This window comes from Ictidomys tridecemlineatus, chromosome X (assembly GCF_052094955.1).
Source record: "Ictidomys tridecemlineatus isolate mIctTri1 chromosome X, mIctTri1.hap1, whole genome shotgun sequence".
Taxonomy (NCBI): domain Eukaryota; kingdom Metazoa; phylum Chordata; class Mammalia; order Rodentia; family Sciuridae; genus Ictidomys; species Ictidomys tridecemlineatus.
The window spans coordinates 37,847,819-37,872,461 of record NC_135493.1 but is presented as its reverse complement, the minus strand read 5'-3'; the positions used below and the strand labels follow the sequence as shown (position 1 = coordinate 37,872,461).

Sequence of the window (24,643 nt, the reverse complement as noted above, 5' to 3'; positions counted from 1 at the left end):
GGGCATTTTAGAGAAGTAGCAGGTTCAGAAATAAAAGAAGGAGAAAGCCAGAAAAGCAGAAGTAACATTATTTTTTCTTACAAATGGTGGAGGTTAGGGCTACAAAACCAGGAATGATACATATAGCCTTCTTAGTGCTGCCTACTTTTCTTACTCCCCCAAACACACAGATACACACACACACACACACACACACACACACACACACACACACACACTCCTCTGCTGCTTTTACTGTCTGAAGGATCTCACTCACTTTAACTGTCTGACCGTAATTATATAATTGGGAAATTCAGCTTGAGGGTAATAAAGAATAATAAAGTCTTTAAAAGTGAAATGGTATCTGAAAGTTGAGTAACTATCATTCATTTCACTAAACTTGCTTCCTTCCTAATGCCAGACAGCTGCCCTGAAGAGATTCAAGGTTTGATTGGTGAGCCAGGTGGTTAATGGTGGTGCCTGTGGTTGTTTGTGGAGCAATGCAAGTGGGGTAGTTGGATCCATAGTTGAATTCAAAGGGTGTAATGAAACCACTGGGTACCTAGAGAAGGCATGATGAAATGGAGGAAGAAGAGGAGACTGTCAAGTACAAACTTTGTCTTTTTTGAGATTTTGCCTAGAGCCTACCCTTCATGACCCCTGCCAGCCATTCTACTCAGTAAAAGGAAAGGAAAATCCCTGTTCACTTCTCTTTTCACCACCTGCCACTGCCCCTAGCCCCAGGACCAAGCATAGGCAGGTACTAATTAGTAGTACATCTAACTTGGCTACATTTAGGATTCAAGAGGTTTGTGTGGACTGGCTTGAGAATCTGAGCATAAAATAGAATGGTGTTTCTATAAGAAAATGCATGCTTAATTGTAAACTTTTGGCTAATACTTCATTCCTAGATTAGGGTCTGCTTAGACTTGGAGACAATTCAAAACTCCTCTTGTCTACATTAACTTGAAGCCAGGCCTTGAGTCTCTTGTATGTGTAGTTTTGTGAAGGCTTCATACAAGTCAGCTTGGAGCCTAATTATTCACACACACACACACACACACACACACAAAGATACAGAGATATATAAGCATTCAAATATGTATTATAGGTATTCTAAATATTATAATATGGTATAAATAGCATATATACTATATACAATATAAACACAGATGTTACTTCTCAATCATAATACTGAAGTCATACCAAGAACCCTCCACAGCTGAGAATTGCTGTAAGACCTATACCAGAAATGCAGAAACATCTTATTTAGAATTTTAAAGATGGAATTTAAATTTAAAAAGTAAATCCAATATTTATCAGTTGTTCTAGATGACATTTTGTGGTAAATCATTAAATAAAGCAAGCAAGTAATTTTTCATTTGTATTTGTTAATACATATTTTATTGGTTTTCCTTAGAATAGGGTTAGAAAAAATATCCTGAAGGACTGCCTAGCCCCAGCATATTTAAGCATTCCCTGAGATGCTTTCTTTTCCAACTGGAGAAAGAATCTCATCTGATGGACTCTTCACTTGGCAAATATTTACCAAATGTCTGGAAGTGCTGAGCACTGGGTCTCTGCCTTCTCAGAGCTTGCCAATCTAATTAGGAAGACTGTGACTGGTCAAATATTTCACATTTTTACATATACAGTCATGTGTAATTTAATTACCAGGATATATTATGAGAAATGTGTTGTTAGGCAATTCAGCTATTTGTGAACATCATAGAGTATACTTATACAAATCTGGATGGTATAGCCTACTACACATCTAGGCTACATGGTATAGTCTATTTCTTCTTGGCTACAAACCCATATGGCATTTTACTGTACTGAATACTGTATACAATTATATCAAAATGATCTTTGTGTATCTAAACATATATAAATATAGAAAAAGTACAAAAAGAATATGATGGAAGATAAAAAATTATAGAAGTATATAGGGCACTTATCATGAATAGAGCTTGGACTGGAAACTGTCCAGGTAACAGTGATTGGGAGTGAATGTCAAAGCCTATGACATTTCTGTACATGACTATAGGGTTTATAAATACTGTATACTTATGATGACATGTAAATATTCATAATAATTGAACCTTAGATTACTGTAACTCTTTTACTTTATAAAATTTTAGATTTTTTCCAAACTTTTTGACTCTTTGGTAATAGCATTTGAAATATAAGCACATTGTACAGCTGTCCAAAATTATTTTCTTTCTTTATATGTTCATTCTGAAAGTTTTTTCATTGTTATTATTATTATTTACTTTTAAAACTTTTGTGTTAAAAATTAAGGCACAAACACACACATTAACCCTAGGACGACATGGGGTCAGGATCATCAATATCACTGCTTTCCACCTCTACATGTTGTCCCACTAGATCATCAGGGGTGGTAGCACCCAGGGAGCCATTATCTCTTATGATACAATGGTTTCTCCTGGAATACCTCCTGGAGAATTACCTAAAAGTGTTTTAAAGTTAACATTTTGGGATGAGGGTATTGAGAATCAAATCCAGGCATGTTCTATGCCACTGATCTATATTCCAAGCTCCCATATTTTTTATATAAGTAGAAGGAGTACATTCTAAAATAATAATAAATAATACACTATAGGAGCTGGGGTTGTTGCTTAGTGGTAGAGTTCTTGCCTAGCATGTGTGAGGCACTGGGTTTAAATCCTCAGCACCACATAAATAAATAAATAAATAAATAAATAAATAAATAAATAAATAAATAAATGTATTGTGTCCAACTACAACTAAAATATTTTTTTAAAAAAATACACTACAGTAAATGCAATAACCTATAGCAGTCATTTAATATCATTATCAAGTATTATGTACTCTATGTAATTGTGTGTGCTATACATTTTATGAGTAGCAGGTGTGGCAGCATGCCATGTTTTCTTTTACACCAGCATCACCACAAATATATGAGTAACACATTTGTGTACCACATTACAACAGCTAAGACATAACCAGATAATAAGATTTTTTCAGCTCCATTATAATCTTATGGGACTACCATTATATATGCAGTCTTCCATTGACTGAAAAATTGTTGTGCAGTGCATAACACAGCATGTGAAAGGTAAAAATCTTTAATATCTCCGTCTCTAAAATAGGTTCACAATGGTCCCTGCCACATATAGCTGTGGGGAGGATTAAATGAGAAATAATGAATACTACAGTGGCTGGTGCAGGGTAAGCACTTCTGTTTTTATTTCCTATGACACAGAAGAGGGAACAACTAACTGTGCACTGAGGAAGTGGACAAGATCTCACATGAGCAGGGTGAAGTCTTAAAAGATGAGTAGGTGTTCATTAAGTAGAGACATCAGAGGATGAATATTCCAGGCAAAAGGTGCTCTGTGTGAAGGCATAGAAGCATTAATGATAAATTCCAGGAATAGGTATTAACCTGCCATGGTTGGATGATATAGCACATAAAAAGGGAAACGACGGAAAACTACGAGGGGGAAAGGCAAGGCTCCACAGAAATGGTAATGTTTGGAATGGGTTTGAAGGTTAAGAGTGGAGTTTACCAGTCAAAGAACAGAGAAGAACTTTCTGGTGGTGAAAAGAGCATATAGAAAGACAAAAAGTTATAAATGTATGAAATATTTTGAAGACTGGGTGCTGTTACTGAAGCCCTGAATTCAAGGAACCACCTATACCATTTGGAGATTTTAAGTATGTCTAGGCATGTTGGTTAAATTGGTGAAATAGAACTTGAAGTTAGTTTGAATGAGGGTTTTGGTGAGAAACGGGAGCAGTACCTGAGCCCCAATGGGGAGAGTCTTGTAGAACAGTCTTATCTGTGTCTTGGAAGGATGTACTCAACACAGACCCTGGCAATTAATCCCTGAGAAAAGGCTGAACGTAGTATGTGAACGACTTGTTTCTATGAGAACTCTGTATAGAATACAAACTCCAGAATGATTTGATCACTGCTTTAATTAAAGTAATATGGGGTGAGGCATTCTCTCCACTTATTCACAGAATAAAGTGCTGCTGAAAAACAGAGGATTACAAAAATTCCAAGCACCACCACCACGGTGACAACTGTAGGCCCTCAGAAGAAATCCCCACCACCAACAGCACAGGAGGTGTGTAGAGATGAGGACAGTAAATGGGCTTTTTTTTTCTAGCAGTGCCTATCACAGAGGTAAGTGTTGGGGAGGAAAATCATCTTTTATTTTCTTAGGTGTAGTGATAGTGACCCATGAATTAAATTAGCAAAGGATGGATTAACAGAAGAAAAGGCACATCATTTTTATGACTATTTACATGTACAGAAGTTCACAAAAAGGAAGTAAAACTCAAAACTGTGGTCAGACTTAGGGGCTTAAATACCTTTTAACATAAGAAAGAGGATTTGCACTTCAAGGGATGATAAATTATGGAGAAGTTACTAGGAAATAAAATTCACATGGGGGAACTGATGGGAGATAAAGGCTGTTTCAGTAAGATTTGTTTTTACAAACTGATTCAGTGTTGACTTCCCCCCTTTAGTGATGAATCACTCTTCTCTCCTTGGTACAGGGGAAGGGGGACTGTCCTCAAAGGGAAATTTGTGTCCTCAGTCAAATAAGGAAAGGACATAGAACTCTTCCTGCAGCTATTGATTCTCATTTGCCTTTAGTTCAGAATAATCCTTATGCCAAGTGGCAATATTTTTTGAGTGGCAAATTCTTCAAGTCATATTCTTTGACTCTTCTCCAATAGTTAAAGCAAAAAATGAATAAAAGGGAAGGTAATATGAGAGTAGGCAAGACTTCCTGTTGAACCCATTTGAGATGATCTTTGGTGCTTCCTTGGAATCATAGTGGGGCTAGGTGGGTGAAGATGATGAGGTTGGGGAAAAGATCCTGCAAGAGGAGTTGATAGAGAAAGCCTATAAACTTTATCTCCATTTAGAAGACCTAATTCACAAGGCTGGATGAAATCTGGATGCAGCTAATCAGGAAAAGGGAAGAGGACAAATGAAACCAAGATGTCAAGGGAGGTGGACCAATATTGGGATTTATAGCTCATCATTCCAGAAGAAAGTAAACTGGATTTATAAACTAACAGATCAGTAGGACTAAGTGTACCTCAATGTAAGGAGTTGGTAAACAAAGGCTAAAATTTCATTTAAGTTGTGAGTCAGGAATTTTGAGTTCTGGGTGCACCATGGGGGAATGGCTCCTCACTCATCTCAGATACCAGGTTAACCGCCATTGCCCACTATCTTCAATTTTTCCTTTCTATTGTATTTCCCCCATATTTAAGAAAAAATTGCTTTTCTTTGACCTCATTTCCTTCTCTAGCTACTTCCTTCACCATACCTCTTTACACTCTGCAAACTCTTCTCCAAAAAGAGTTGTTTTGAGCTGCTAGCTCCAATTCCTCATCTTCCTATTCACTTCTACAATCCACTCCAACTAGGCCACTGTTTCAGTCACTCCAACAATACTTACTCTTTTTTACTAACCCCAACACATAATTTTGTCCGTATATGTCCTTATATTATTCGACATCTCAGTAGGAGTTGATACATTTGAGTCCTCTCTTGAAGCACTCTCATAGTTTGATTTCTGTCATTGGTCACATTTACCTGATATTGGAGGTTTGAGGGAATTTAGTCTGCATCAACATGTATGACAAAACTCTTCCCCTTCTCTTTTTACACTTTTTTTGTATAAAAATGACTAGCAGAGGACCAATATTGAGTTCCTTTTTTGAATACACATCAACAGCATAAAGGGAGATGGTCAAATTTAAATTTCATGCTATCCTTCAATATCTATGATCATTAACGAATGCTCATTATGTACCAGACACCATTCTAATCACTTCATATGTGTTGACTAAAGTAGAACTCACTATAACTTTGCAAGAAAAGGGTAATGGTACTACTATTATCCCATTTTCCAGTTGGGGAGACTGGCAAACACAGTCAGCAAGTGAAGAACTGGCTGAAAAATCCAGGTAGCCTGACTGCAAAGTTCACACTGTTAACCTCTATGCTATGGTATGAGAGGGGTATCAAGAGGACTATAAAACCATCAGGCTTACCCATCACATGTTACCCAGTCCCAGGTCAGAAAGTCAATTACTCACACAAAAGACTTCCCGGCAGATGACTTTTCAAAATTAAAATTTTATTAATTTAAAAATCCAGAAATACAGTGACTATATAAATAAGTACCATATTCAGGTACATGTCCTGTGAGAAGAGTGTAAAGATAATACTGTTATGTTACTCTTTACTTGTTTACATGAGTTAACTAGAAAATGGCTACAACTGCAAGATGGTGCTTATGGTCTTTGTTGTTCCAAGGGTTTATGATACAAATAAATACACAAGAACCACATCCATTCTTCTCTACTAACTACAGCTGGCCTCTTTTCTCTATATCCTACTCCCTACACAACACCAAATACTGGGGTTTCTACGTCGACTTAACACACCTCCCAGCTCAGGCTTCCTACAGCACTTTGGAAAGGTGTGTCCCAGAACTGGGAGCCTATTTAGGGAAGCTCTCTGGGTGTTCCCTTAAGGCTGAGCTTTCAGAGAATATCTGGGTGGGAAGGCTGTAGGGGGAATCATCTAGAAGGGGAATCACTACTTTTCTTTACGATCTGGTTACTGGCCTCCATGCTATCAAAACACTGCCACCTCTGAGAGAGACAATGGCTGCCTAACCACCCCTTCCCCCACCAGACACACACAATATTGTGTGGAGCATTTCAGCCCAGGATGCCCTACTTCCCATTCCTAAGGGGAATGTGTATGATGGGCTTGGTAAGGGCTTGTTCTATGAAGTCCTGGTCACAGGGCCCTTGCATCTCTTATGAGGACTGACTGTTATGCCAGGATGCCATCAAGACTGGACCTTTTATGTTTTACCCTACCAGTGTCAAAACACTAAGGAAAACATATTATCTCTCCTACGTTCATGGAATAGGAAATAATGGGATTTCTTGGTCTTTAATATTTCATTCATGTTCCTTAGAGGAGACAAATCCAGAGGGACAGCTTGAGATCCTTGCTGTGAAAAATTTACGTTTCCCAAAGAGATGATTTCTAAAGCTGGATCTCCGAATGGATAATTTATGTTCTGGTATTGGACTGCAAATTGACATTTTAGGAGTAGCCTTCCCTAGAATCCTCAATTCAAATTCACTCTCCTTAGTAGATAAGGCAAGGATGGTAGGAGGGTTTAATCTAAAGATCTTTATCAGAATTCTCAGCTCCCCAAATGCACAATAACTCAACTCTCTTAACTGAAGAGCCAGCATTCAGAAGCTCATGAGGGTTAAGCCTCTTTGCAAAGTAAAAAATAAACTCCTGTAACTTCCCTTTTAAGGAGCTTCTACAACTTAATAACTCCACCTCAATTTTCTGGCTAGACAACTATGGCCTTAAGAAAATTAGTATCACTCTATTAGTGGGTGAGTTTTATTGCTGTGAAAACAAAAATGACCTATTTTATTATTATCAATTCCTTTCTTCAACAATTGCTTTGTCTTATATTGATTTAGTTTCTGGCAATTTTACCTAATTCTAGCTTCTTTATGGAGACTCCATATGCTCAGGGAGAAAAGACAAAGTATATCATTAGGGAAAATTTATTTATCACTTCAAAGTGATTAAGGCCATGACATAGTGCTCTTATTCTTCACCCTGCCACTATTGTTGGTGACTTCAACAGCCACCTCAAAGGCCTAGAGGCAGAGCCTTTTTCTTCCAATTCTTTTTTGTTCTCCATGGGTACCAACACTCTCCAAGGTACTTCAGAGCCAGACTAAGGAAATAAGGGCAGAGTCTAGGCTGGCTTTGCCTCAGAGTGGACACTGTAATTTCACATGCGTGTGGTTGTAATATGTTTGTGTTCGTGCCTGTGAGTATGGGATGTAATGTTTTTATAAAGAACAAAAGACATTCTGAGATTCAAAGATTATAATTTCATACAAATAATTGCTCTAAACTCCAGAACTTCTACTAAGCAATTCCCTTCTCTTTCTTTCATTTGAATAACTTTCTAGATAGAAACCCTGGGGTTTTGTTAGCTCTTTAACCTGTAAAGAAATGTGATTCTCCAAGAAACTAGAGCTGCAGTGTGATCTTCGATCTCCACTCCTCCCATTAATCATTCAAGACTCTTAGAGTCTCTTTAGAGAAGATGTTTAAGGGCTGACACAACACTTCACATAAAGGAGCAAGTTATGCTGTGCATGGCATGAATAATTGACTGCATCTGAGTTTGGGGTTTGAGGGCACTGTTGACTTAAGCAAAATAAGCCGGCAGTCCAGCTGCAGCTTTGGTTGTCTTGCTTGACCCTATCCAATACTGTCTGTCTCGCCTAACAGTGGCCCTTTTCAGACCTCTCCAAGTACAGAACCTTAACCAAATCTTCAAGTTCTGTTCTGCACACACGACTTGAACACATCTGGCTGATCTGAGCTTCTCCTTCGGTGAATATCTTCCACTGGCCTAAAAGGCAAACACACAATGTCCAAGAGACTGTAAGAGCAGAGCACAGCAAATTTAGAATAGAACCAATACACACCCCCATCCTACTCATGGACCTACCAGGAGATCTGAAACACAAACATACAAACAGCATAGTATCAGCAAAAATGGTCCCCAAAACACCTTTCTGGGAGCAGATATGGAAAACAAGGCATGAAATTTTTACTTCAACACATGGCATTTGTAAGAATCCCAAGAATAATAGATAAATGCCTCCTTAAGAGTAAAACCTAAGAATTTTAGAGGGAATATTTATAGTATATTTAGCATTTGCAAATGCTCTACTATCTGTTAGCTATTTAGGAGGTTCATTTGGCACCAGGTCAGAAAAGGCACCGTGGAAAATAATACCTACTACATTACTAGTGCCTTGCTTAATCTTCGGGACCTTACATTCTGTTGTAGATTACTGGATTATTTGCCAACCTTTTCTTTATTCCTGAAATGCTTTTGTCAAAAGCCATTCACTTCTATTTCCTTCATATTCATGTGTTGTTCTTTATAATTCCTCAACCTCTTTAAATTCTGTCTCTTGGCTCCTTACAGTGTTTCATTCTCATGTCCCCATACCCCTTTCTACTTTAGGTAAACTCAGCTATATCCCTTCATTCCCTGTTGTCTCTGCCCACTCTGGAAATTCTCTTCATTCTTCATATTCCTGATTATGGTGATGATCCTGGAGAATCCCTAATCCAAGGTCAGAAAGCTCCTCTTAACCCCAAACCTTTTGTGAAACTCTTGCTTTCCTTAGCTACAATTGAACATGATTTCCTCCACTTGAGACCTGATGTCGTCTTTTATCCTTTCTCTCTTGGATTCCTCACTTTTCCCTATTCTCTTTGATTCAATGGGAAGTTAGAAGAGAAAAAGAAGGTCTAGGCAAGCAACCAGGCTCTGCTAAGTGCCCACTGTAAAGGAGTTTGGTTGATTTTTCTTTGTCCCCAGGTGACCCCATAGAATCATCTCAATATCTGTTTCCTTTAGATGCATACAGTTTGAAGCAAATACCATCTACCTCCATTGTACATTCTAAATCCTAATTGCTAAATCATCTTTTAAGTCCCCTGGAGCTGAGTACAGTACCTTAGTAGGTACTTAAATACATTCTTTGAAATTAAATGGTAATTTCCAAAGTCACATCATTGATCCTCGGATGCTAGACTGTGCCTCCTTTACTCCTTAAACACATGTAAGGACTCCCACCACTTTCATTCAAATTTTTATACTATTCATTTAAATTTCTATCAGTCCAGCAGAAGACTTTGGACTTAATTAACTCTATTTCCAGCTACCTATTAAATAACTGTTTTCAGATGATCCTCAAGCATCTTAATTTAAACATGTTCCAATTGATGGGATTTTAAATTAGTACAGTCACTATGGAAATTAGTATGGAGATTAAAAATAAAACCTATGAATGGAAACACTCCATATGACCTAGCTGTACTATTCCTTGGCATTTGTCCAAAAGAACTAAATTCAGCATACTATAGTGATATAAACTCACCAATGTTTTAGCAGTGCAATTCACAATAACCCAGTTATGCAACCAGCCAGATGCCTGTCAATACATGAATGGATAAAGAAAATGTGGTGTGTATGCCCAATGGAGTTTTACTCAGCTATAAAGAAGAATGAACTTATGTCATTTGCAGGAAATGGATGGAAGTAGAGAGCATCAGGTTAAGTGAAATAACTCAGACTCAGACAAGGGTCATATGTTTTCTATCATATGTCAAAGCTGGGGAGGAAAATGGAATCTCATGAAGATAGAAGACCAGTAAAGTAGAGGAAGGGTATCAAGTGGCAGGAGGAGTGGAAGGAAAGTGGAGGAACTGGGAAATTAAACTGATTGTTATGTGCATATAGTTTGTATGCCACAATGAATCCCACTCTTCTATATAACTATTATGCACTAATAAAATCTTTAAAATATAGATACAAGAGTTTAGCTATAATATAGCTTGTATATGGACTCTAATAATAATGATAATGATAATGAAATTCGTATCTTCCAAGTGAAACACACACACTCTCTATCTTTTCTACTTAATACCTGCTATTCTTAAGAGTTTCCTATGGGTACATGGAATTACTATTCTCTAAGTCTACGGAGTTGATAATATTGGAGTCACTTCTCTCTTTGACACTTATCTTGTTGATTTAACCTCAGAAATGCCCCTCATAGGAAGCTCTCCTCCCCTGCTCACCAAATTAAGAAAGAATCATAGCTTCCTAATTCAGACTGTTGCCAGCTCATTCACTAATAGTTCACTTCTCACTCCAACATCAAGGACATCTGCCTAAAAAACAGATCTGAACACATTCACTTGCTTAAGTGCTTCCATGGGGGTTCTTTGGCTTGCAGATCAAGTCTAACTTCTTAGCACAGCAAATTGAACACTTCTAAATTTGGCTTCATCAAAATAGGTGCTTAATGAATCTATCCAAAAGCCCAGAGACATCGTTCCAAAGCACCATTTTGATACCACTCGGCTGTGTGTACTTTGTGGCAACTCTCTCAGTTACCTGTCTTACCTGTGAACTTTTCACTGGCTTCTTCTAGGCCTGCTACTTCCTACCAACTCTTCTCATCTTTCAGTGTACCCTATGTGGCTTTGTGATTGTTCCTCACCCCCACCCACATTTCTTGTTTGCTCCTGTCTGAGGCTTCTCTTAGGCTGCACCCTCTTCCTGGACTGATTTCTTGACCTGGTGCCCAGTCACACCCTTCTCTTTCAAAACACACCTCCTCCCCGAAGTCTTCCCCGACTAAGCCCACCTGGCTCTCATCTCATTGTTCTTTGCAGATTCCCCTGAGCACTTAGGTATTTAACTCCTCAGTACTATACTAATTCATGAAGGCATTTTCATGTTCTGTCTCGCCCATTAGAATTCCCTGTGGATAGAAATTTTGTGCCTTTTATTCCATTAGATGTGCTCCCCACCCCACCTCCCCAATGCCTAGCAGTATCTAGTCCCTAGGCTCCATCTAGTGTAGAAAGTGGGAGAGTTGCAAGCATGTTTGAATGCCTGAATGCTTTTAAAGAAACATGACCACCCAGGGACATTTCTGAAGAAGTCAAAGAGCTTTGATACAACACAGGAATTGATATACATTCCTTTTTTCCTCTCATCTCCACCACTAGGGAACATAACCTTCCAGATGTGAATTGTTCACAGTTATACCAGACCTGGAATATTGGGAGGCTTTCTCCAACCCTCTCGAGACTTTGGGTTTAGCAGTTTCATAAAAGACACTCAGGGATGCTTGACCTGAGGTAACTTATATTCACACTACATCTGGGTTTGTATTCATCATGTCCAAGCTTTTCAGTTCACATTCAGAAATCTTATTTGCTTTTAAGTCCCCCAGGGAAGAAATTGAGCATCCTATAATTTCAATACTGCATATTGTTAATGTTCACTGGAAACACAGAGGGACTACAGTTGTAGCTATATAGAGAGATACTACTTACTCATAGTTGTCCTGGTCACCAGCTTGAAATGATGGAGCTCCTCAAACATCCTTTTGGAGATCTTCTCAATGTGGAAGTGCTGTAGAATGCCTGGGGCCGAGCACAAAGTAGGGCAGGTGGTCAGGCACTCTCTATGAGCATATCATCTCATTACTGGGGCTTAGGAGTATCGAGCTAGGCTGTGTAATGTGCTTAACCAGAAACTTGGATGGCTCAAAGGTTATAATTGACTCCATTTGTTTCCTTGGCTCACTGTCCTCTACTTGGCTTCTCTAGGGAATGGAGATAAGGGAGATAGTGCTGCTGACCACAGGACCTCCTCCTAGGGAAAGCCACATGGAATCAAGCATGGGTGCTGGTTGGAGCTTCTGCAGCCAAAGGCAGTATTAGAAATTCTGCCTTTGCCCCAAATCTGGGTAGACTACTATATTCATGCCAAACCACTGGGCTGCCCTCCTGGCTAAACAATGAGAGCCAACAGTAGGATAGCAGGCAGGTTATTTGTATAGACGGAGAAGCCACTCCTATTCCTGAACTCACTGAAGAGCACATTTATCTTTGAGAAATATTCACAGCTCTTTTAGCCTTTCTTTATTAAAAGGAATAGGGAGAGTTAAAATAGAGTAATCTGCAGTCTCAACCTGGCCTGGATAGCTTTAATCAGAATAATAGGTAAATAAGTGAAAACTGCTTATTAGTTAAGCAGCAACATGTCCCTAGCCCACTTAAATAAATCCTCAAGAGATCTACAGAGGGCAAATGAGATTAAGTCTGAGTTTTTCTCTGATCACCAACACAGACCTTGATGACCCAGCACTGTGAACAGGAGGCTATTTAGATGCTACACTAGAGAGTTGCAAATCATCCACATACCTTAGTGGGGAGAGAAATATGAGGTGACAAATACTGGGCCTACTGCTGGGGAAGCCAATAGACCAGTGCCTAGATGACCAGTTATAGACCCACTATGGAGTTAAAGATGGAAAAATTGACATGCCTACGTATAAAGCCAAAATAAAAATGGCCAAAAAAATGCACGTGCATTCTAGCATATTTATTTATTTATTTTAAGAGAGAGAGAGAGAGAGAGAGAGAGAGAGAATTTTTTAATATTTATTTTTTTAGTTCTCAGCGGACACAACATCTTTATTGGTATGTGGTGCTGAGGATCGAACCCGGGCCGCACGCATGCCAGGCGAGCGTGCTACCGCTTGAGCCACATCCCCAGCCCAGCATATTTATTTTCTAAGGGGTGAGGAAAAACATACCCTTCAGAGAAGCAAAGGCTGTTATGAAAAGGGAAAGAAAAAATCCCCTTTTTAAAAAAGTATACAAGCAGTATTCCTGAAAGTGTGGTTCAAGTGTCACCTGCATTATAATCATCAAGCTATATTTTAAACATGTAAATATTTAGGTCCTACCTAAGGACTGCCGAATATGCACCTCCGGGATACAGCCAGATAGCTGCATTTAAAACAGCCCTCTGCATGATGCTGAAGCACATCAAAGGTTGAGCACTTTCAAACTTTAAATGGGAGCCAGTGGCAGGAGGATGTGTAAAAATTTTCAACACTTGTGTATAATTTTCTACACTTGGATTCCTGGAAAAGTTGACCAGACTAGATCAATACCAGCCTTATACCTATAGAATGGTGTGAAGAGCTGTAGGATCTCAGTGAATAGAATGTGGCTTGTTATGGTTGTCACTGTGAGTAATCAGAAAAAGAACTGGACATCATGACTGGGATTGTTTCTCCAGAGAGTCTATAATCTTGTCAAGTCAGTGATGATGTTTTTAATTTCATACCCCAGAACATACAACATAGTTCTAGGGACTTAGCTTCACACTGAATAAATGGGTTTCCTGTTTGTTAAGCTTTGTATTGGAGAAGCAGAGCACAGTTTGGTAGTTTGCAATCCTGGCTGCAGATTAGAATCACGTGTGGAGCTGGAAGAACAAACACTGATGCCCAGGCCCTACCAAGACCAACTAATCAGACTCTTGGGGTAGAGCCCGGGTATTTGATAGTAAAACAAAGCAAAATAGAAAAACGTGCCCAGATGATTCTGATATTCAGCCAGGATTAAGACTCACTCCTTCAGCTTTTGGTGGCATGAGAAAGACCATAGGAACAGCAAGGGTTAATATTAATACTAATCTTTAGCACAGACCATGGTTAAATATGAAAAGCCATAATGACAACTGTGTTAGACATGTCAGTTTCTAAGTAATCAGAAAAACTTCTGATTCAAACAGAGAAACATGTTGAAGCAAAATTAAGATGAGTCTTTCCTTCCTTCTCTGCCTCCACCTTACAAAGACAAAAAGTTAATGTTATCTTGCTCACCCTTTCGAATGGTCCAAACATGGACCTCTACCTGAGGTGGTCTCTCTGTTTCCAGTGCTATTTTTCTGGTAGTCTCCCCATCCTCCATGAACACAGACTCATACACAGGCATTGTTTCTTCTCCACAAAAGTAGCCTTTGCTGTCAAAGTTTTGGCCTGGAAGTTCTTCTGGAATTAGGGAGCAAGTAGAAAAAGTAGAGTTTTATCATGGGTTTCTAAAACTCAAAGTGAACTTGTGCGTTTACTTATTTCACTGTTAGCTATAACACCTTAGATAATCAACAAGAACATTTTTACAGAGACAGATTCGACTCATATTTTATTAGCTCAGGCTACCCTTTAGCAATCACCAATCAGAAAGCAGCACGCAGCTATTGATTGAAATCCACATGATGACAGAACCCATAGTTGTATAGAACACTGGCCCATCAGCTAAACTAGATCTCCTTACCATCATCCTTGAGAAGCGGACTTTTATGAGGAAAAAGAATATAGCCAGGTATAAATATCTTTGGCACTAAAGGGAACATAGGATTTTCCATACTGGATCAGGATAATTCTCTGTCCAGCCCAGTGTTGCCAAGAGAGGCCCAGGGAATGGGCAGACAGAGGGCCTTGGTTAACTTCCCTGACATCATTTACGTATACTTAGAAAACATTCATGACACTCATTTATGTGCATATACTTGCCCAACGGATCTATCCAAATTGGCTTGACATTTCTGAATGCTCTTTGATTTGTTTGTAAGGGGAATGATAATACCGGATCAACACTAGTGCCAAAACCTAGATGTCAGATTAGTCATATGTATGCTATGCCAAATGAATGGTTAGGAGACACAAAAAATTGGTCAAATCCCTCAACTATGGATCATTTCACGTGTAAACTAAACTGCTGGATTTTAGCTCCCAGGCATAAAGGTGCCAGCCCCCTAATACGTCCCCATTCTACTTCACCCTCCCCTACCTCAGCCCTCTTCCCCAAAAAGTTCCTCCTGGTTGGTTATCAGTGAGTTAAGTTTCTTTGCTAGCTTCGTAATCAGCACCCTCTTCAGCTGCGTATTTAAAGTGTACACTCAAATCAGGAACAACAAAGAGAAGCCTTAGACATCCTGAAAACTTTGAGTATGTGCAGAAGCCATCTGTAAGAATGTCTGAATTGTCGAGGATGAACCCGCTGAGTGTTGAGTGCTTTGGAGCTGTGACTCTAATTGGGGAGACTCACTGTCAGCCAATCAGACACATTTGGACGGAGAAGTTGTAATCAAATTGCTATTGTATGTCTCTTGCTGACCTGATTAGCTTTCCCACCCCCACCACCATTTGGCACTGTAAGGACAAAACTATCGTCTTTTCTTGACAATTCCAGGTTGGATTACTCAATTTGTGGATTATCTCAGAATCCAGCTTCCTTTCTCTTTTTGTCTTTCTTTTCAGCTATTTAATTACTTGGCAGCCCAGTCTTTTTGGTGATATGTTAAGCAATTAAAGGATGTTTGCTAGCACTTTCCAAATGGGTGGAGGGAGGAGGTTACTGAGTTTACAGGGACTTGTATGTGTACAACTATCACCTTTAGAACAAAAGATAAGTTCATTTGTTAAACTTTGCTCATATCATTGGCTTAATATTGGCTATGGCTATCACTGATTTATGAAATTCATGATGTCACTGGAAATACCTGTAATATGCTCAAAGTCCTTGCAATATACTGAAGAGTCCTTCTACATCACCACCCTCTCCCCTCCAAGAGCTGAATTTATTAGACCAGAGGGATCTACAAACAACAAAAGCCATTAGTGACTTAGCCCTGGCTGACACTTGAAAATACTAAAGGAAGCAAAATTTGTCTTTAGAAGGACCTATTCAGCAACATCTTCCACTTTCCATACTTTTACTTGAAGGTGCTTTCTGACCACTGCATGCTCACCTTACTTTTATTTCCTTCTGGCAAGCATGCCACATTTGACATCACTTCTGACTATTCCCATTTCCTGTATGAATGCTCTTGTCAGGAACCCTCTAGAACTAAGAAAATAATAAACCATTCCTTATGGAAGTGGTGATGACTGATGAAGGAAATATGTTAGCTCAGCTCAGGTAAGTTTTAAGTCACAATGCGGCATTTTATGCCAAAATGCAAAAGGAGTATATAGGGAATTTCAGGTATCAGGGTGGCATAATGAATGTGAGGGGTGAGTTGAGGAACCTTCAGGAAGTTGAAATCATACCCAACCCTGTAGGTGACCACTGATGTGCAAGGCAAGGCCAGCTTCTCCCAGAGTAAAGGGAAGAGAGACAGGTAAGATACATCCTTTTATTTTGGTCCTTGTTCATTACTGGTGGAGTCTGCAATCAGTTGTTGCAATTAAACTTTTGGCTGGATTATTAGTGAATTTTATTTCTCTATTTACTTTATCAATATAACTGAATACACAATTCTTTGTCCTTAGATCTTCTTCCCTCTTCACTCCCTTGTTCTTTTTCCTCTATTGTCATGTGTCGTTTTTTAAAGAGGCTCACAATGTCGTGATCTTCCCATTTCTCATCTCTTTACATCATAGAAGACTCTACTCAAATATTATCTTTTTAGAAAAATCAGTCTTTGGAAAATGCTTCCTACCACAGTCACTATCAGTCCTGATCCCATTTGGATTTTTTTCACAGTGCTTCATCACAACCAAAAATTATTTTATTGATTTGGGTTCACTGTCTTCTCCACTAGAAATAGAGAAACATCTCTTCCCTCAGTGTTTATAAGTTTTTTGCACACAGTAGGCACTTAGCACTATGTCTAGATCAAATGTATATAGAGAGGCATGTCCCTTGGTGTTCTGTAGTTGATGAGTACCAGGAACAGATGCCCTATGCCATGTTACTGGGCAATGTGACTAGCAGGGATGATTCAACCTGGAGACAATCATGTCTGGCCCAGTGAGAAATACATCACCCAGAATGGGACAGAAATTCTCTCCTTCCATGTTGCCCAGTAAATCTATCTCCACACATCTGATCAGGATAGGAAATAGGAAAAGCAGGCCTTTTAGAGAAACTGGTTTAGTCAATCAGATTTTTCAATATATTGCCCACTAGCATTTTGCAGGCCAGGTTTTTCAATGTCTATTGATCATTTAAAAAAAATTATTGGTACTTTTTAGTAATACATAATAATAGGATTTGTTTTGACATTTTAAAAATATAAGTGCATGGAATACAATTTGCTCTCATTCAGTCCACAGTAGTTCCAGTTTCCCTCTCCTCTTCCCTCCCCTATTCCCTTGGCTCTACTCTGCTGATCTTTCTGATATTTATCTATTTATTTATTTATTTTTAAAGTAGTGCCTTGTGAATATACATGAAGGTGAGATTCACTGTGGTATATTCATATATGTACACAGGAAAGTGCAGGGCAGTTTTTAAAGTGATGACTTCTATTATCTTTTCGAATTTAGAAATACTACACATTTACTACTGAAAATTTAGAAAATACAAACAAAAAAAGAAATAAGAATTACCCATAATTTAGTTACCCACAAATGACCAGTGTAAACATTCTGCCACATTACCTTCCAGTTTAAAAAGTCTAAGCATATATGAGCATATTTATTTATATATAAATATAATCTAAGCATATATATGCATATACTTTCTTTTTAACACAAAAATCTGTGACCATACTAAACACTTTTGTAGCTTGCTTTTTGTACTTAACATATGGCAAATAACTTTCCATGCCATCAATTCTTGGTGTACAATTATTTTTAATGGCTATTTAATACTACATAGTACAACTACACCATAATTTCAACATTCCCATGATGGTGGATTTACAGATTATTTCCAATTTTTCACTACTATAATAATAGTACTGCGGCACAAATCCTTCTTTGTATATTTTTGTGTATCTCTGATTATTTTCAGAGGACACCTGGGAGTGGAAATGCTTATCCAAATATTTTAGTAAAATTACAAACCTGAGAGGAAAACTATTTGAAAAGTAATGCCTACCTTGTGTACTGTTCTCACAACTTTTAAGTTCTTTCTCTTTTTGTTTGAATCACCAACATCAATAAAATCCTAAGCACACAGTGAAATGTGATTTGGTCTGGAGGTCTGAGATTCAATTGAAATATTATATAGCACGAGGGTTTATCTTATCTTGGGTATTTAGGTAACTATTATATTTTGTCTGAAGTTATCTTCTATTACTATTTAAACTATAGATGTTAGACCCCTGACAGAAAATTATGTTGGTGGAACTACAAAAGATGATGCTAAAGATTTGGAGATCCAGTGAGACCACAGATGTGCAAGTCATAACAGGTCACCATAGTTGGATGACCTCAATATCCATATCATCCTTAGAATGTGCTTTCTCTCTCTCCCCCTAATAAGTATATTTCATGAATTCTTATTCCTTCTTTCTACTCTATGTCAGTTAGTTCTTATCCTTCCTATCCATTCCATCCCCCATTTACTCTGGAAGATTGGGGTCATTATATTGAGGAAGATTTTGTTTGTGCCTTAAATCAGCATCTCAAAGTTTAACATTCAGTAAATTAAAATCAACTGGGGATCTTGTTAAAATGCCAATTCTGATGTAGTAGGTCTGGGGTGGGAGCTCAAGAGTCAGCACTTGTAACTGGCTCTCAGGTGCTGCTGATCCACCAGCCACACTTGGAGTTGTAACACCATAGTAGTTCTCAAATTGTCTGCACATTAATATTACCTGGGGATCTTTAAAAATTTCCAAAGCCCAAGACGCACATCAAATTGATTAAATCATAATCTCTGGGGATTGGACACAGGTATTTTTAGAAGCTCTTGGGGGATTCCAATGTGAAGACAAGTTTGGGCACCGCTGGCCCACATGAAAATGCTTCATTAATATATATGTTTGCCTGTTAGTAAAGAGGGATTGCCTAAAGTGAAGGAATGAATGATTTAGCTCTCTGCCTACATTAAAAAAAATGTTTGGTTTCTCATCCGTGTTGATACAACTTATTTGTAGAAGGCATGAGAAATGAGAAATTCATGTGCCTGGGAGTAGCTACTTCATTGACTGTAGAATATTGGAACTGAACAGACTCTAGGATATCAGCTGCTCTAACCCTCTCATTTTGCAGAAAGGGAAACTGAGGCTCAGAGAAGTTGTTACTTGGTCTCAATCACACAGGAGACCAGTGGCAAGCCACGGTTAGAATACTTGATTACTCATCTCATATTTTGTCATTGCCAGGACTACTGATTATGTTTTTATTTAGCTCATGTCTTTAAAACAAACCACAATTTAAATAATTATTTTGCCTTTTTAAAAAATTAGTAAACATTTTCTGCTGGAGAAGACAATAGGGCTGAAGTTGACCTGAGTTACAAGCCTTGGTTTTTTTGTTTATTTGCTTATTTTTTAGCTTGGCCAGATTTACTTTTTAGTTATTTTTTTTATTGGTTCTTTTTAGTTACACATGACAGTAGAATCCATTTTGTCTTAATTACACAAGCATGGAATATATCTTGTTCTAATTCAGATCCCAGTATCTCTCCTTCCCCTCCCCTCCCCTCCCCCCTACTCCCTCCCCTCCCCCCACCCCCCTCCCCTCTACTCCCTCCCCTCCCCCTACTCCCCTCCACCCTACTCCTCTCCCCTCCCCTTCCCCCTACTCCTCTCCCCTCCCCTTCCCCCTACTCCTCTCCCCTCCCCTCTACTCCCTTCCCCCCTACTCCCTTCCCTCTACTGATCTGTCTACCATTTACACATAGTGTTCTGTTTTTATTAATTTATTGTGGGCCTTGGTTTTTGTTTTGTTTTGTTGGTACCAGGGATTAAACCCAGGGGTGCTTAACCACTGAGCCACATCACCAACCCTTTTAATATTTTTATTTAGAGACAGCATCTCACAGAGTTGCTTAGGGCCTTGCTAAGTTGCTGAGGCTGGCTTTGAACTCCATCCTCCTGCCTCAGCCTCCTCAGTGGCTGGGTTTACAGGCATGAACCTTGGCCTTGGTTTTTATTATCAATTAGTTGCATGACTTTGGTGAAGTCACTTTGTACATCTCAGTTCCCTTGTCTTTAAAAGGCAAATAATATAATTATAGGATTTTAGTGTTGGGAGATAGGGCAAGAGGGGAGATAGAGAGCAGTTAGATAATAGGTGCCAAAATACAGGTAGGAGGAATTGGTTCTGGTGTTCTACAGCATAGTAGTATACATAGTTAACAGAAATTTATGATGTATTTCAAAATAACTAGAAGATTCCAAAGGTTTACAATACATAGAAATGATAAATGTTGGAGGGGGTAAAAATGACAATGACCCTGATTTGTCCATTAGACATTTGATACATCTATCAAATTGTTATAGTATGCCCCATAAATAAATACAAATATTATGTCTCAAAAAAAGAAAATGCAAACACAAAAAAGAAAAGAAAGGATCCTAGAGATCAATTGTTCTAACCTTTTCACATGAGGCTGATGAGGCCAGGAGTGGATATGGCACATTTTTAAAGTCACACAATAACTTACATTTGAAGCTGAACCTGGTCTCCTACTATAATTCATCTATATTTCCTCCTATCTGAAAAGTGTAATGGATGTGACTGTGCTTTGATGAGCTAAACAGTAATAAAAGCAAGAGGTGCTACTGTTTTTCTTAACAATTATAATAACATAAACTCTCTGCTATTTATAAAAGCAAGAGTAAATATAGCACTTAGGGCTGTCTGGGAGGTGTGGTAGACAAGAGGAAATCCCCAGTATATCTCAGAGTAGTAAATTTCTTCTAAGTAATCATCTTATCAGTCCCTCAATTGAAGTTAATTCCTACTAGAACTATTATCATTAGAATTATATGAGAGGTTAATTATGTTTCTGATGCCCAATGAAAGTTGAGAGGAACTATGTGTGGATCTCAGTCAACCAAAGGCAGGGCCTCCAACCAACGCACCTTTTGCCTTTTTACCTGGACACACCTTGCAGCACTTTCCATCTATTTTTTGAGGATACTTGCAGGGATATCGATTGGGGCAGTGGATTTTCTTACACTCTTGCTTGGTGACATTACAAGTGCACAACACACACTCCACAATGCCAAATGCCCGGAGGTTTGGATGCCAGGACTCGCCATGAGAATAGGTCTTTCCATTGGAAACACATACTGGAAGAGAACATAGGACTCAAAATTAAAGGCAAAGGAGCTAATATGGGTTCCTATGCATGCAACCCAAGGCCTAAACTCCTTAACACATCGAGCATCCTTTGTTCTTGTCATGGGCATGGAGACACATTTACAGAGCAGTCTGTGTGACCAAAGCTCAGCTTGGGCCACATTCTATCATCAGTTATCCAGGTTCATCATCTGCAGTGGCCTTTGAATGCTCACAAATGGCCTAATACATATAGGCAGATAGTGAACATTTTTTAAATATTACTTTTCAGTTGTAGCTGGACACAATACTTTCCTTTTATATATTTATTTTTATGTGGTGCTGAGGATCAAACCCAGGGCCTCACACATGTTAGGTGAGCATCTACCGCTGAGCCATAACCCCAGCCTTAGTGAATATTTTTAATGCAGACATAAATGAACACATGAATGTGGAGTTCTATCTATCCTGAGCACCTGCTAAAGAGTCTACAGTAGAATGTGGTATTAACATCTACAGTGCCATAGAAGATTTGTATGGCACAAGTTGATACGTTTTCAGGCATGAAATTTCCCAAGCAAATGTGCTGATGAGGGAGGATAGATGCAAAAACTACTGCTGTTCCCAAAGGGCCAGTCTCTTCCAGACCCTGAAGCCAATCCATTCAAAATTTCAAATAGTATGAGAGTCTGATCCACCAATATGGGTGGGTATGGAGCTTAATGTTGCTGGTCCACTCTGTAGTGTAGGAAGGCAGTTGTTAAGAAAAGACTGAAAGGGAAAGGGCCTATAACTTGTGAAGGGGTGGCTTTTTATGTCTCTAAGCTTCAGGAAATTTCCTCAGTCTCCCTCCTTGTAGTGGCTGTAGAGATTTGGCTACAGTGAATTACTGCCCGCTCCACAGATATCCTTCATCACTCTGGCATTTGTTGAGTGAGAAGTATAGTTTGTTTCTGAAGGGCCTTGAAAGACAAAACACCTGGGCTGCAATCTGAGGTGCCTGTGAATGTAAAGGGTCACACAGGAGCATCCTTCCATGCAAATCAACTTAAAACTTATTAGGCTCCTACAGTAAGCCATGGACTTAAGCCTCAGGGAACAAAAAAACTGTACAGGGCTGGGGATGTGGCTCAAGCGGTAGCGCGCTCGCCTGGCATGCGTGCGGCCCGGGTTGGATCCTCAGCACCACATACCAACAAAGATATTGTGTCCGCTGAGAACTAAAAAATAAATACTAAAATTCTCTCTCTCTCTCTCTCTCTCTCTCTCTCTCTCTCTCTCTCTCTCTCTCTCTCTCTCCCTCTCTTACTCTCTCTTAAAAAAAAAAAAAAACTGTACAGGTCTGTGAATGGGGGAATTCTGAGAATGAGTTCTCTCCCCTTTATAAAGTGCTGAGATTGTGGAGATTTCAAACTATGAGTGGGTCTGAGTATGTTTTTCATTATTCCCATCACCTCATCACACCCAGAGAGACCTGTCGGCATCCCAATCAACAACATCTCTAGGGTGGGTTGTATCAATTTGGGTGGGGTTGGGGGGTGAGAAATAGGCTCACTTGGGGCGTTTCTAGGAATTGACTGATTTGGCTGCAAGACAACAGCTCAGGATGAATCACTGGGCTATTTCTTTCTCATCGAGTCCACTGGGTCACATTAAGAAATATGAATGATATTGGCTGCCTCTTACTGTCCTTTGCAAGAGCTGCTAGAATGCTGGGCACACTATGGGGTCAATCCATGTAAAGATTTCCAAGAACCTCAACATGAGTCAGAATACAGACTTGATACCTAAACTGGGGCTTAAGGCTGTAGACAGAACAACAAAAAACAGACCAGATGTGTTATTCTCTTGTGTGCCCTCACCTCTTGTTTCTCCTCAGAGAGTGACACTCCCTTCTAGGTAATGTGGGCAAGTGCATAGGTAGTCTGCTTCAAGAAAATTTAGGCTGGATTCAAGTTCAAAATGGTGGAGTACTATTGCTTCTCCTCTTTGGTTCCAAGAGGGAACCAATAGATATATCTGAAAGGACCACATTATTAGCAATAGGGCTAAGGAGAAGGGTGAGCCATGCTGAGGAGCAAGGCAAGAAGGTCTCTCAGTATCATATAGCTAGGTTCCCTCTCCTCTAAACACGTAGAGTAAGGGAATAGTCCAGACTGGGTAAGAGCCCACACTCAACAGTGGGATATGATGAGGTCAGTTCTCTAGAGGAAAACCCAGCCTTCTCCCCACCAACAAATTCTCAAGATGATTTTGAATCATCCAGCTGGGGAGTTGGGAGCTGGGGGTGGACACAAGTGATTCTCCAGTGAACTATAATAGAAAGGTCAGAAGAGAACTGCTGCATCCAAGTCAATGGGCGCAGATGAATAAATGTAAACCAGCTGGAGCTTTTATAGAACACAGAGACAATCAAGGGATGAGCCTTACCCTGAAAAAGAAGAAGCTTTATGGAAATTATGGGATTTAGGATTTTTAAAGTCCATTTCCCCACACTTGCTTTAAGGCTTTGAAATACTTTCAAAGCAAATGAAATCTACTAGGGGAAATTTGGATTGAAAAATAAAACTGCAACTTAACTCCTCCTCATTTCATAAACTGGTATCAAAATGTTTTAGAACATAAACATAGTAAGTTTTGAATCAAACATAGATCAATAGCAAATATTTCCAATTATTTTAATACATAACCATTTTATTAAGAATCTTATTTAGACTATTCTTTTAAGCTTGTAGGTTTCAAAAGCAATTTAATTTTTATCTATAATCTGAAATTTACATCTAACTAGTAACAGATGTGATCATCTAGCTTTGGCTTGACGAGTATTGTTGAGATTTATAGTAGGAGTTCTTTGTAATGGATTGTTTTTCACCCCTGATATTCAATCATTTCGTTTAATAATTTATTACTTTAACCCATTCAGAGAACTGCCTTTGATTTGTTTTTCCTTTAAAGGAAATAAAACATGTTTGTGGTTTGGTAAAAAGGAACCAGCTGAGCTGTTAGTTTGAAGAGCTGGTTGACAGGATGCCTAAAAAAGTAAGAAGCAGTCAATTGTTTGATTGAATTTCTCCTCCTCCTACCTCTGCTACTGGGGTTGGATCAGTGGAGGCCAGAGAATTCAGTAAAGGAGAAAACAGGCCCTGTGCATGTGTGTGGGTGG

The 24,643-nt window shown here is 39.0% G+C and overlaps 1 protein-coding gene across 4 annotated transcripts in view; it reads right to left on the bottom strand.

Annotated features, from left to right (window-relative positions):
• Positions 1-6,113: 6,113 nt before the first annotated feature.
• The window catches only part of Chrdl1 (chordin like 1), a 112,317-nt gene continuing 93,787 nt past the window's right edge, over positions 6,114-24,643 (bottom strand). For 2 of the 4 annotated variants that reach the window (XM_013357738.4, XM_005323355.5), the window contains exons 9-12: positions 21,297-21,491; positions 14,338-14,505; positions 11,990-12,079; positions 6,114-8,471 (exon numbers count right to left, since the gene is read on the bottom strand). In XM_013357738.4, coding sequence (XP_013213192.1) covers positions 8,341-8,471; positions 11,990-12,079; positions 14,338-14,505; positions 21,297-21,491 — 584 coding nt within the window. In that variant the 3' untranslated portion in view covers positions 6,114-8,340. Of the gene's footprint in view, positions 8,472-11,989; positions 12,080-14,337; positions 14,506-21,281; positions 21,492-24,643 lie in introns of all 4 variants that reach the window. The other 2 variants (XM_005323354.5, XM_013357737.4) reach the window with 1 other exon arrangement.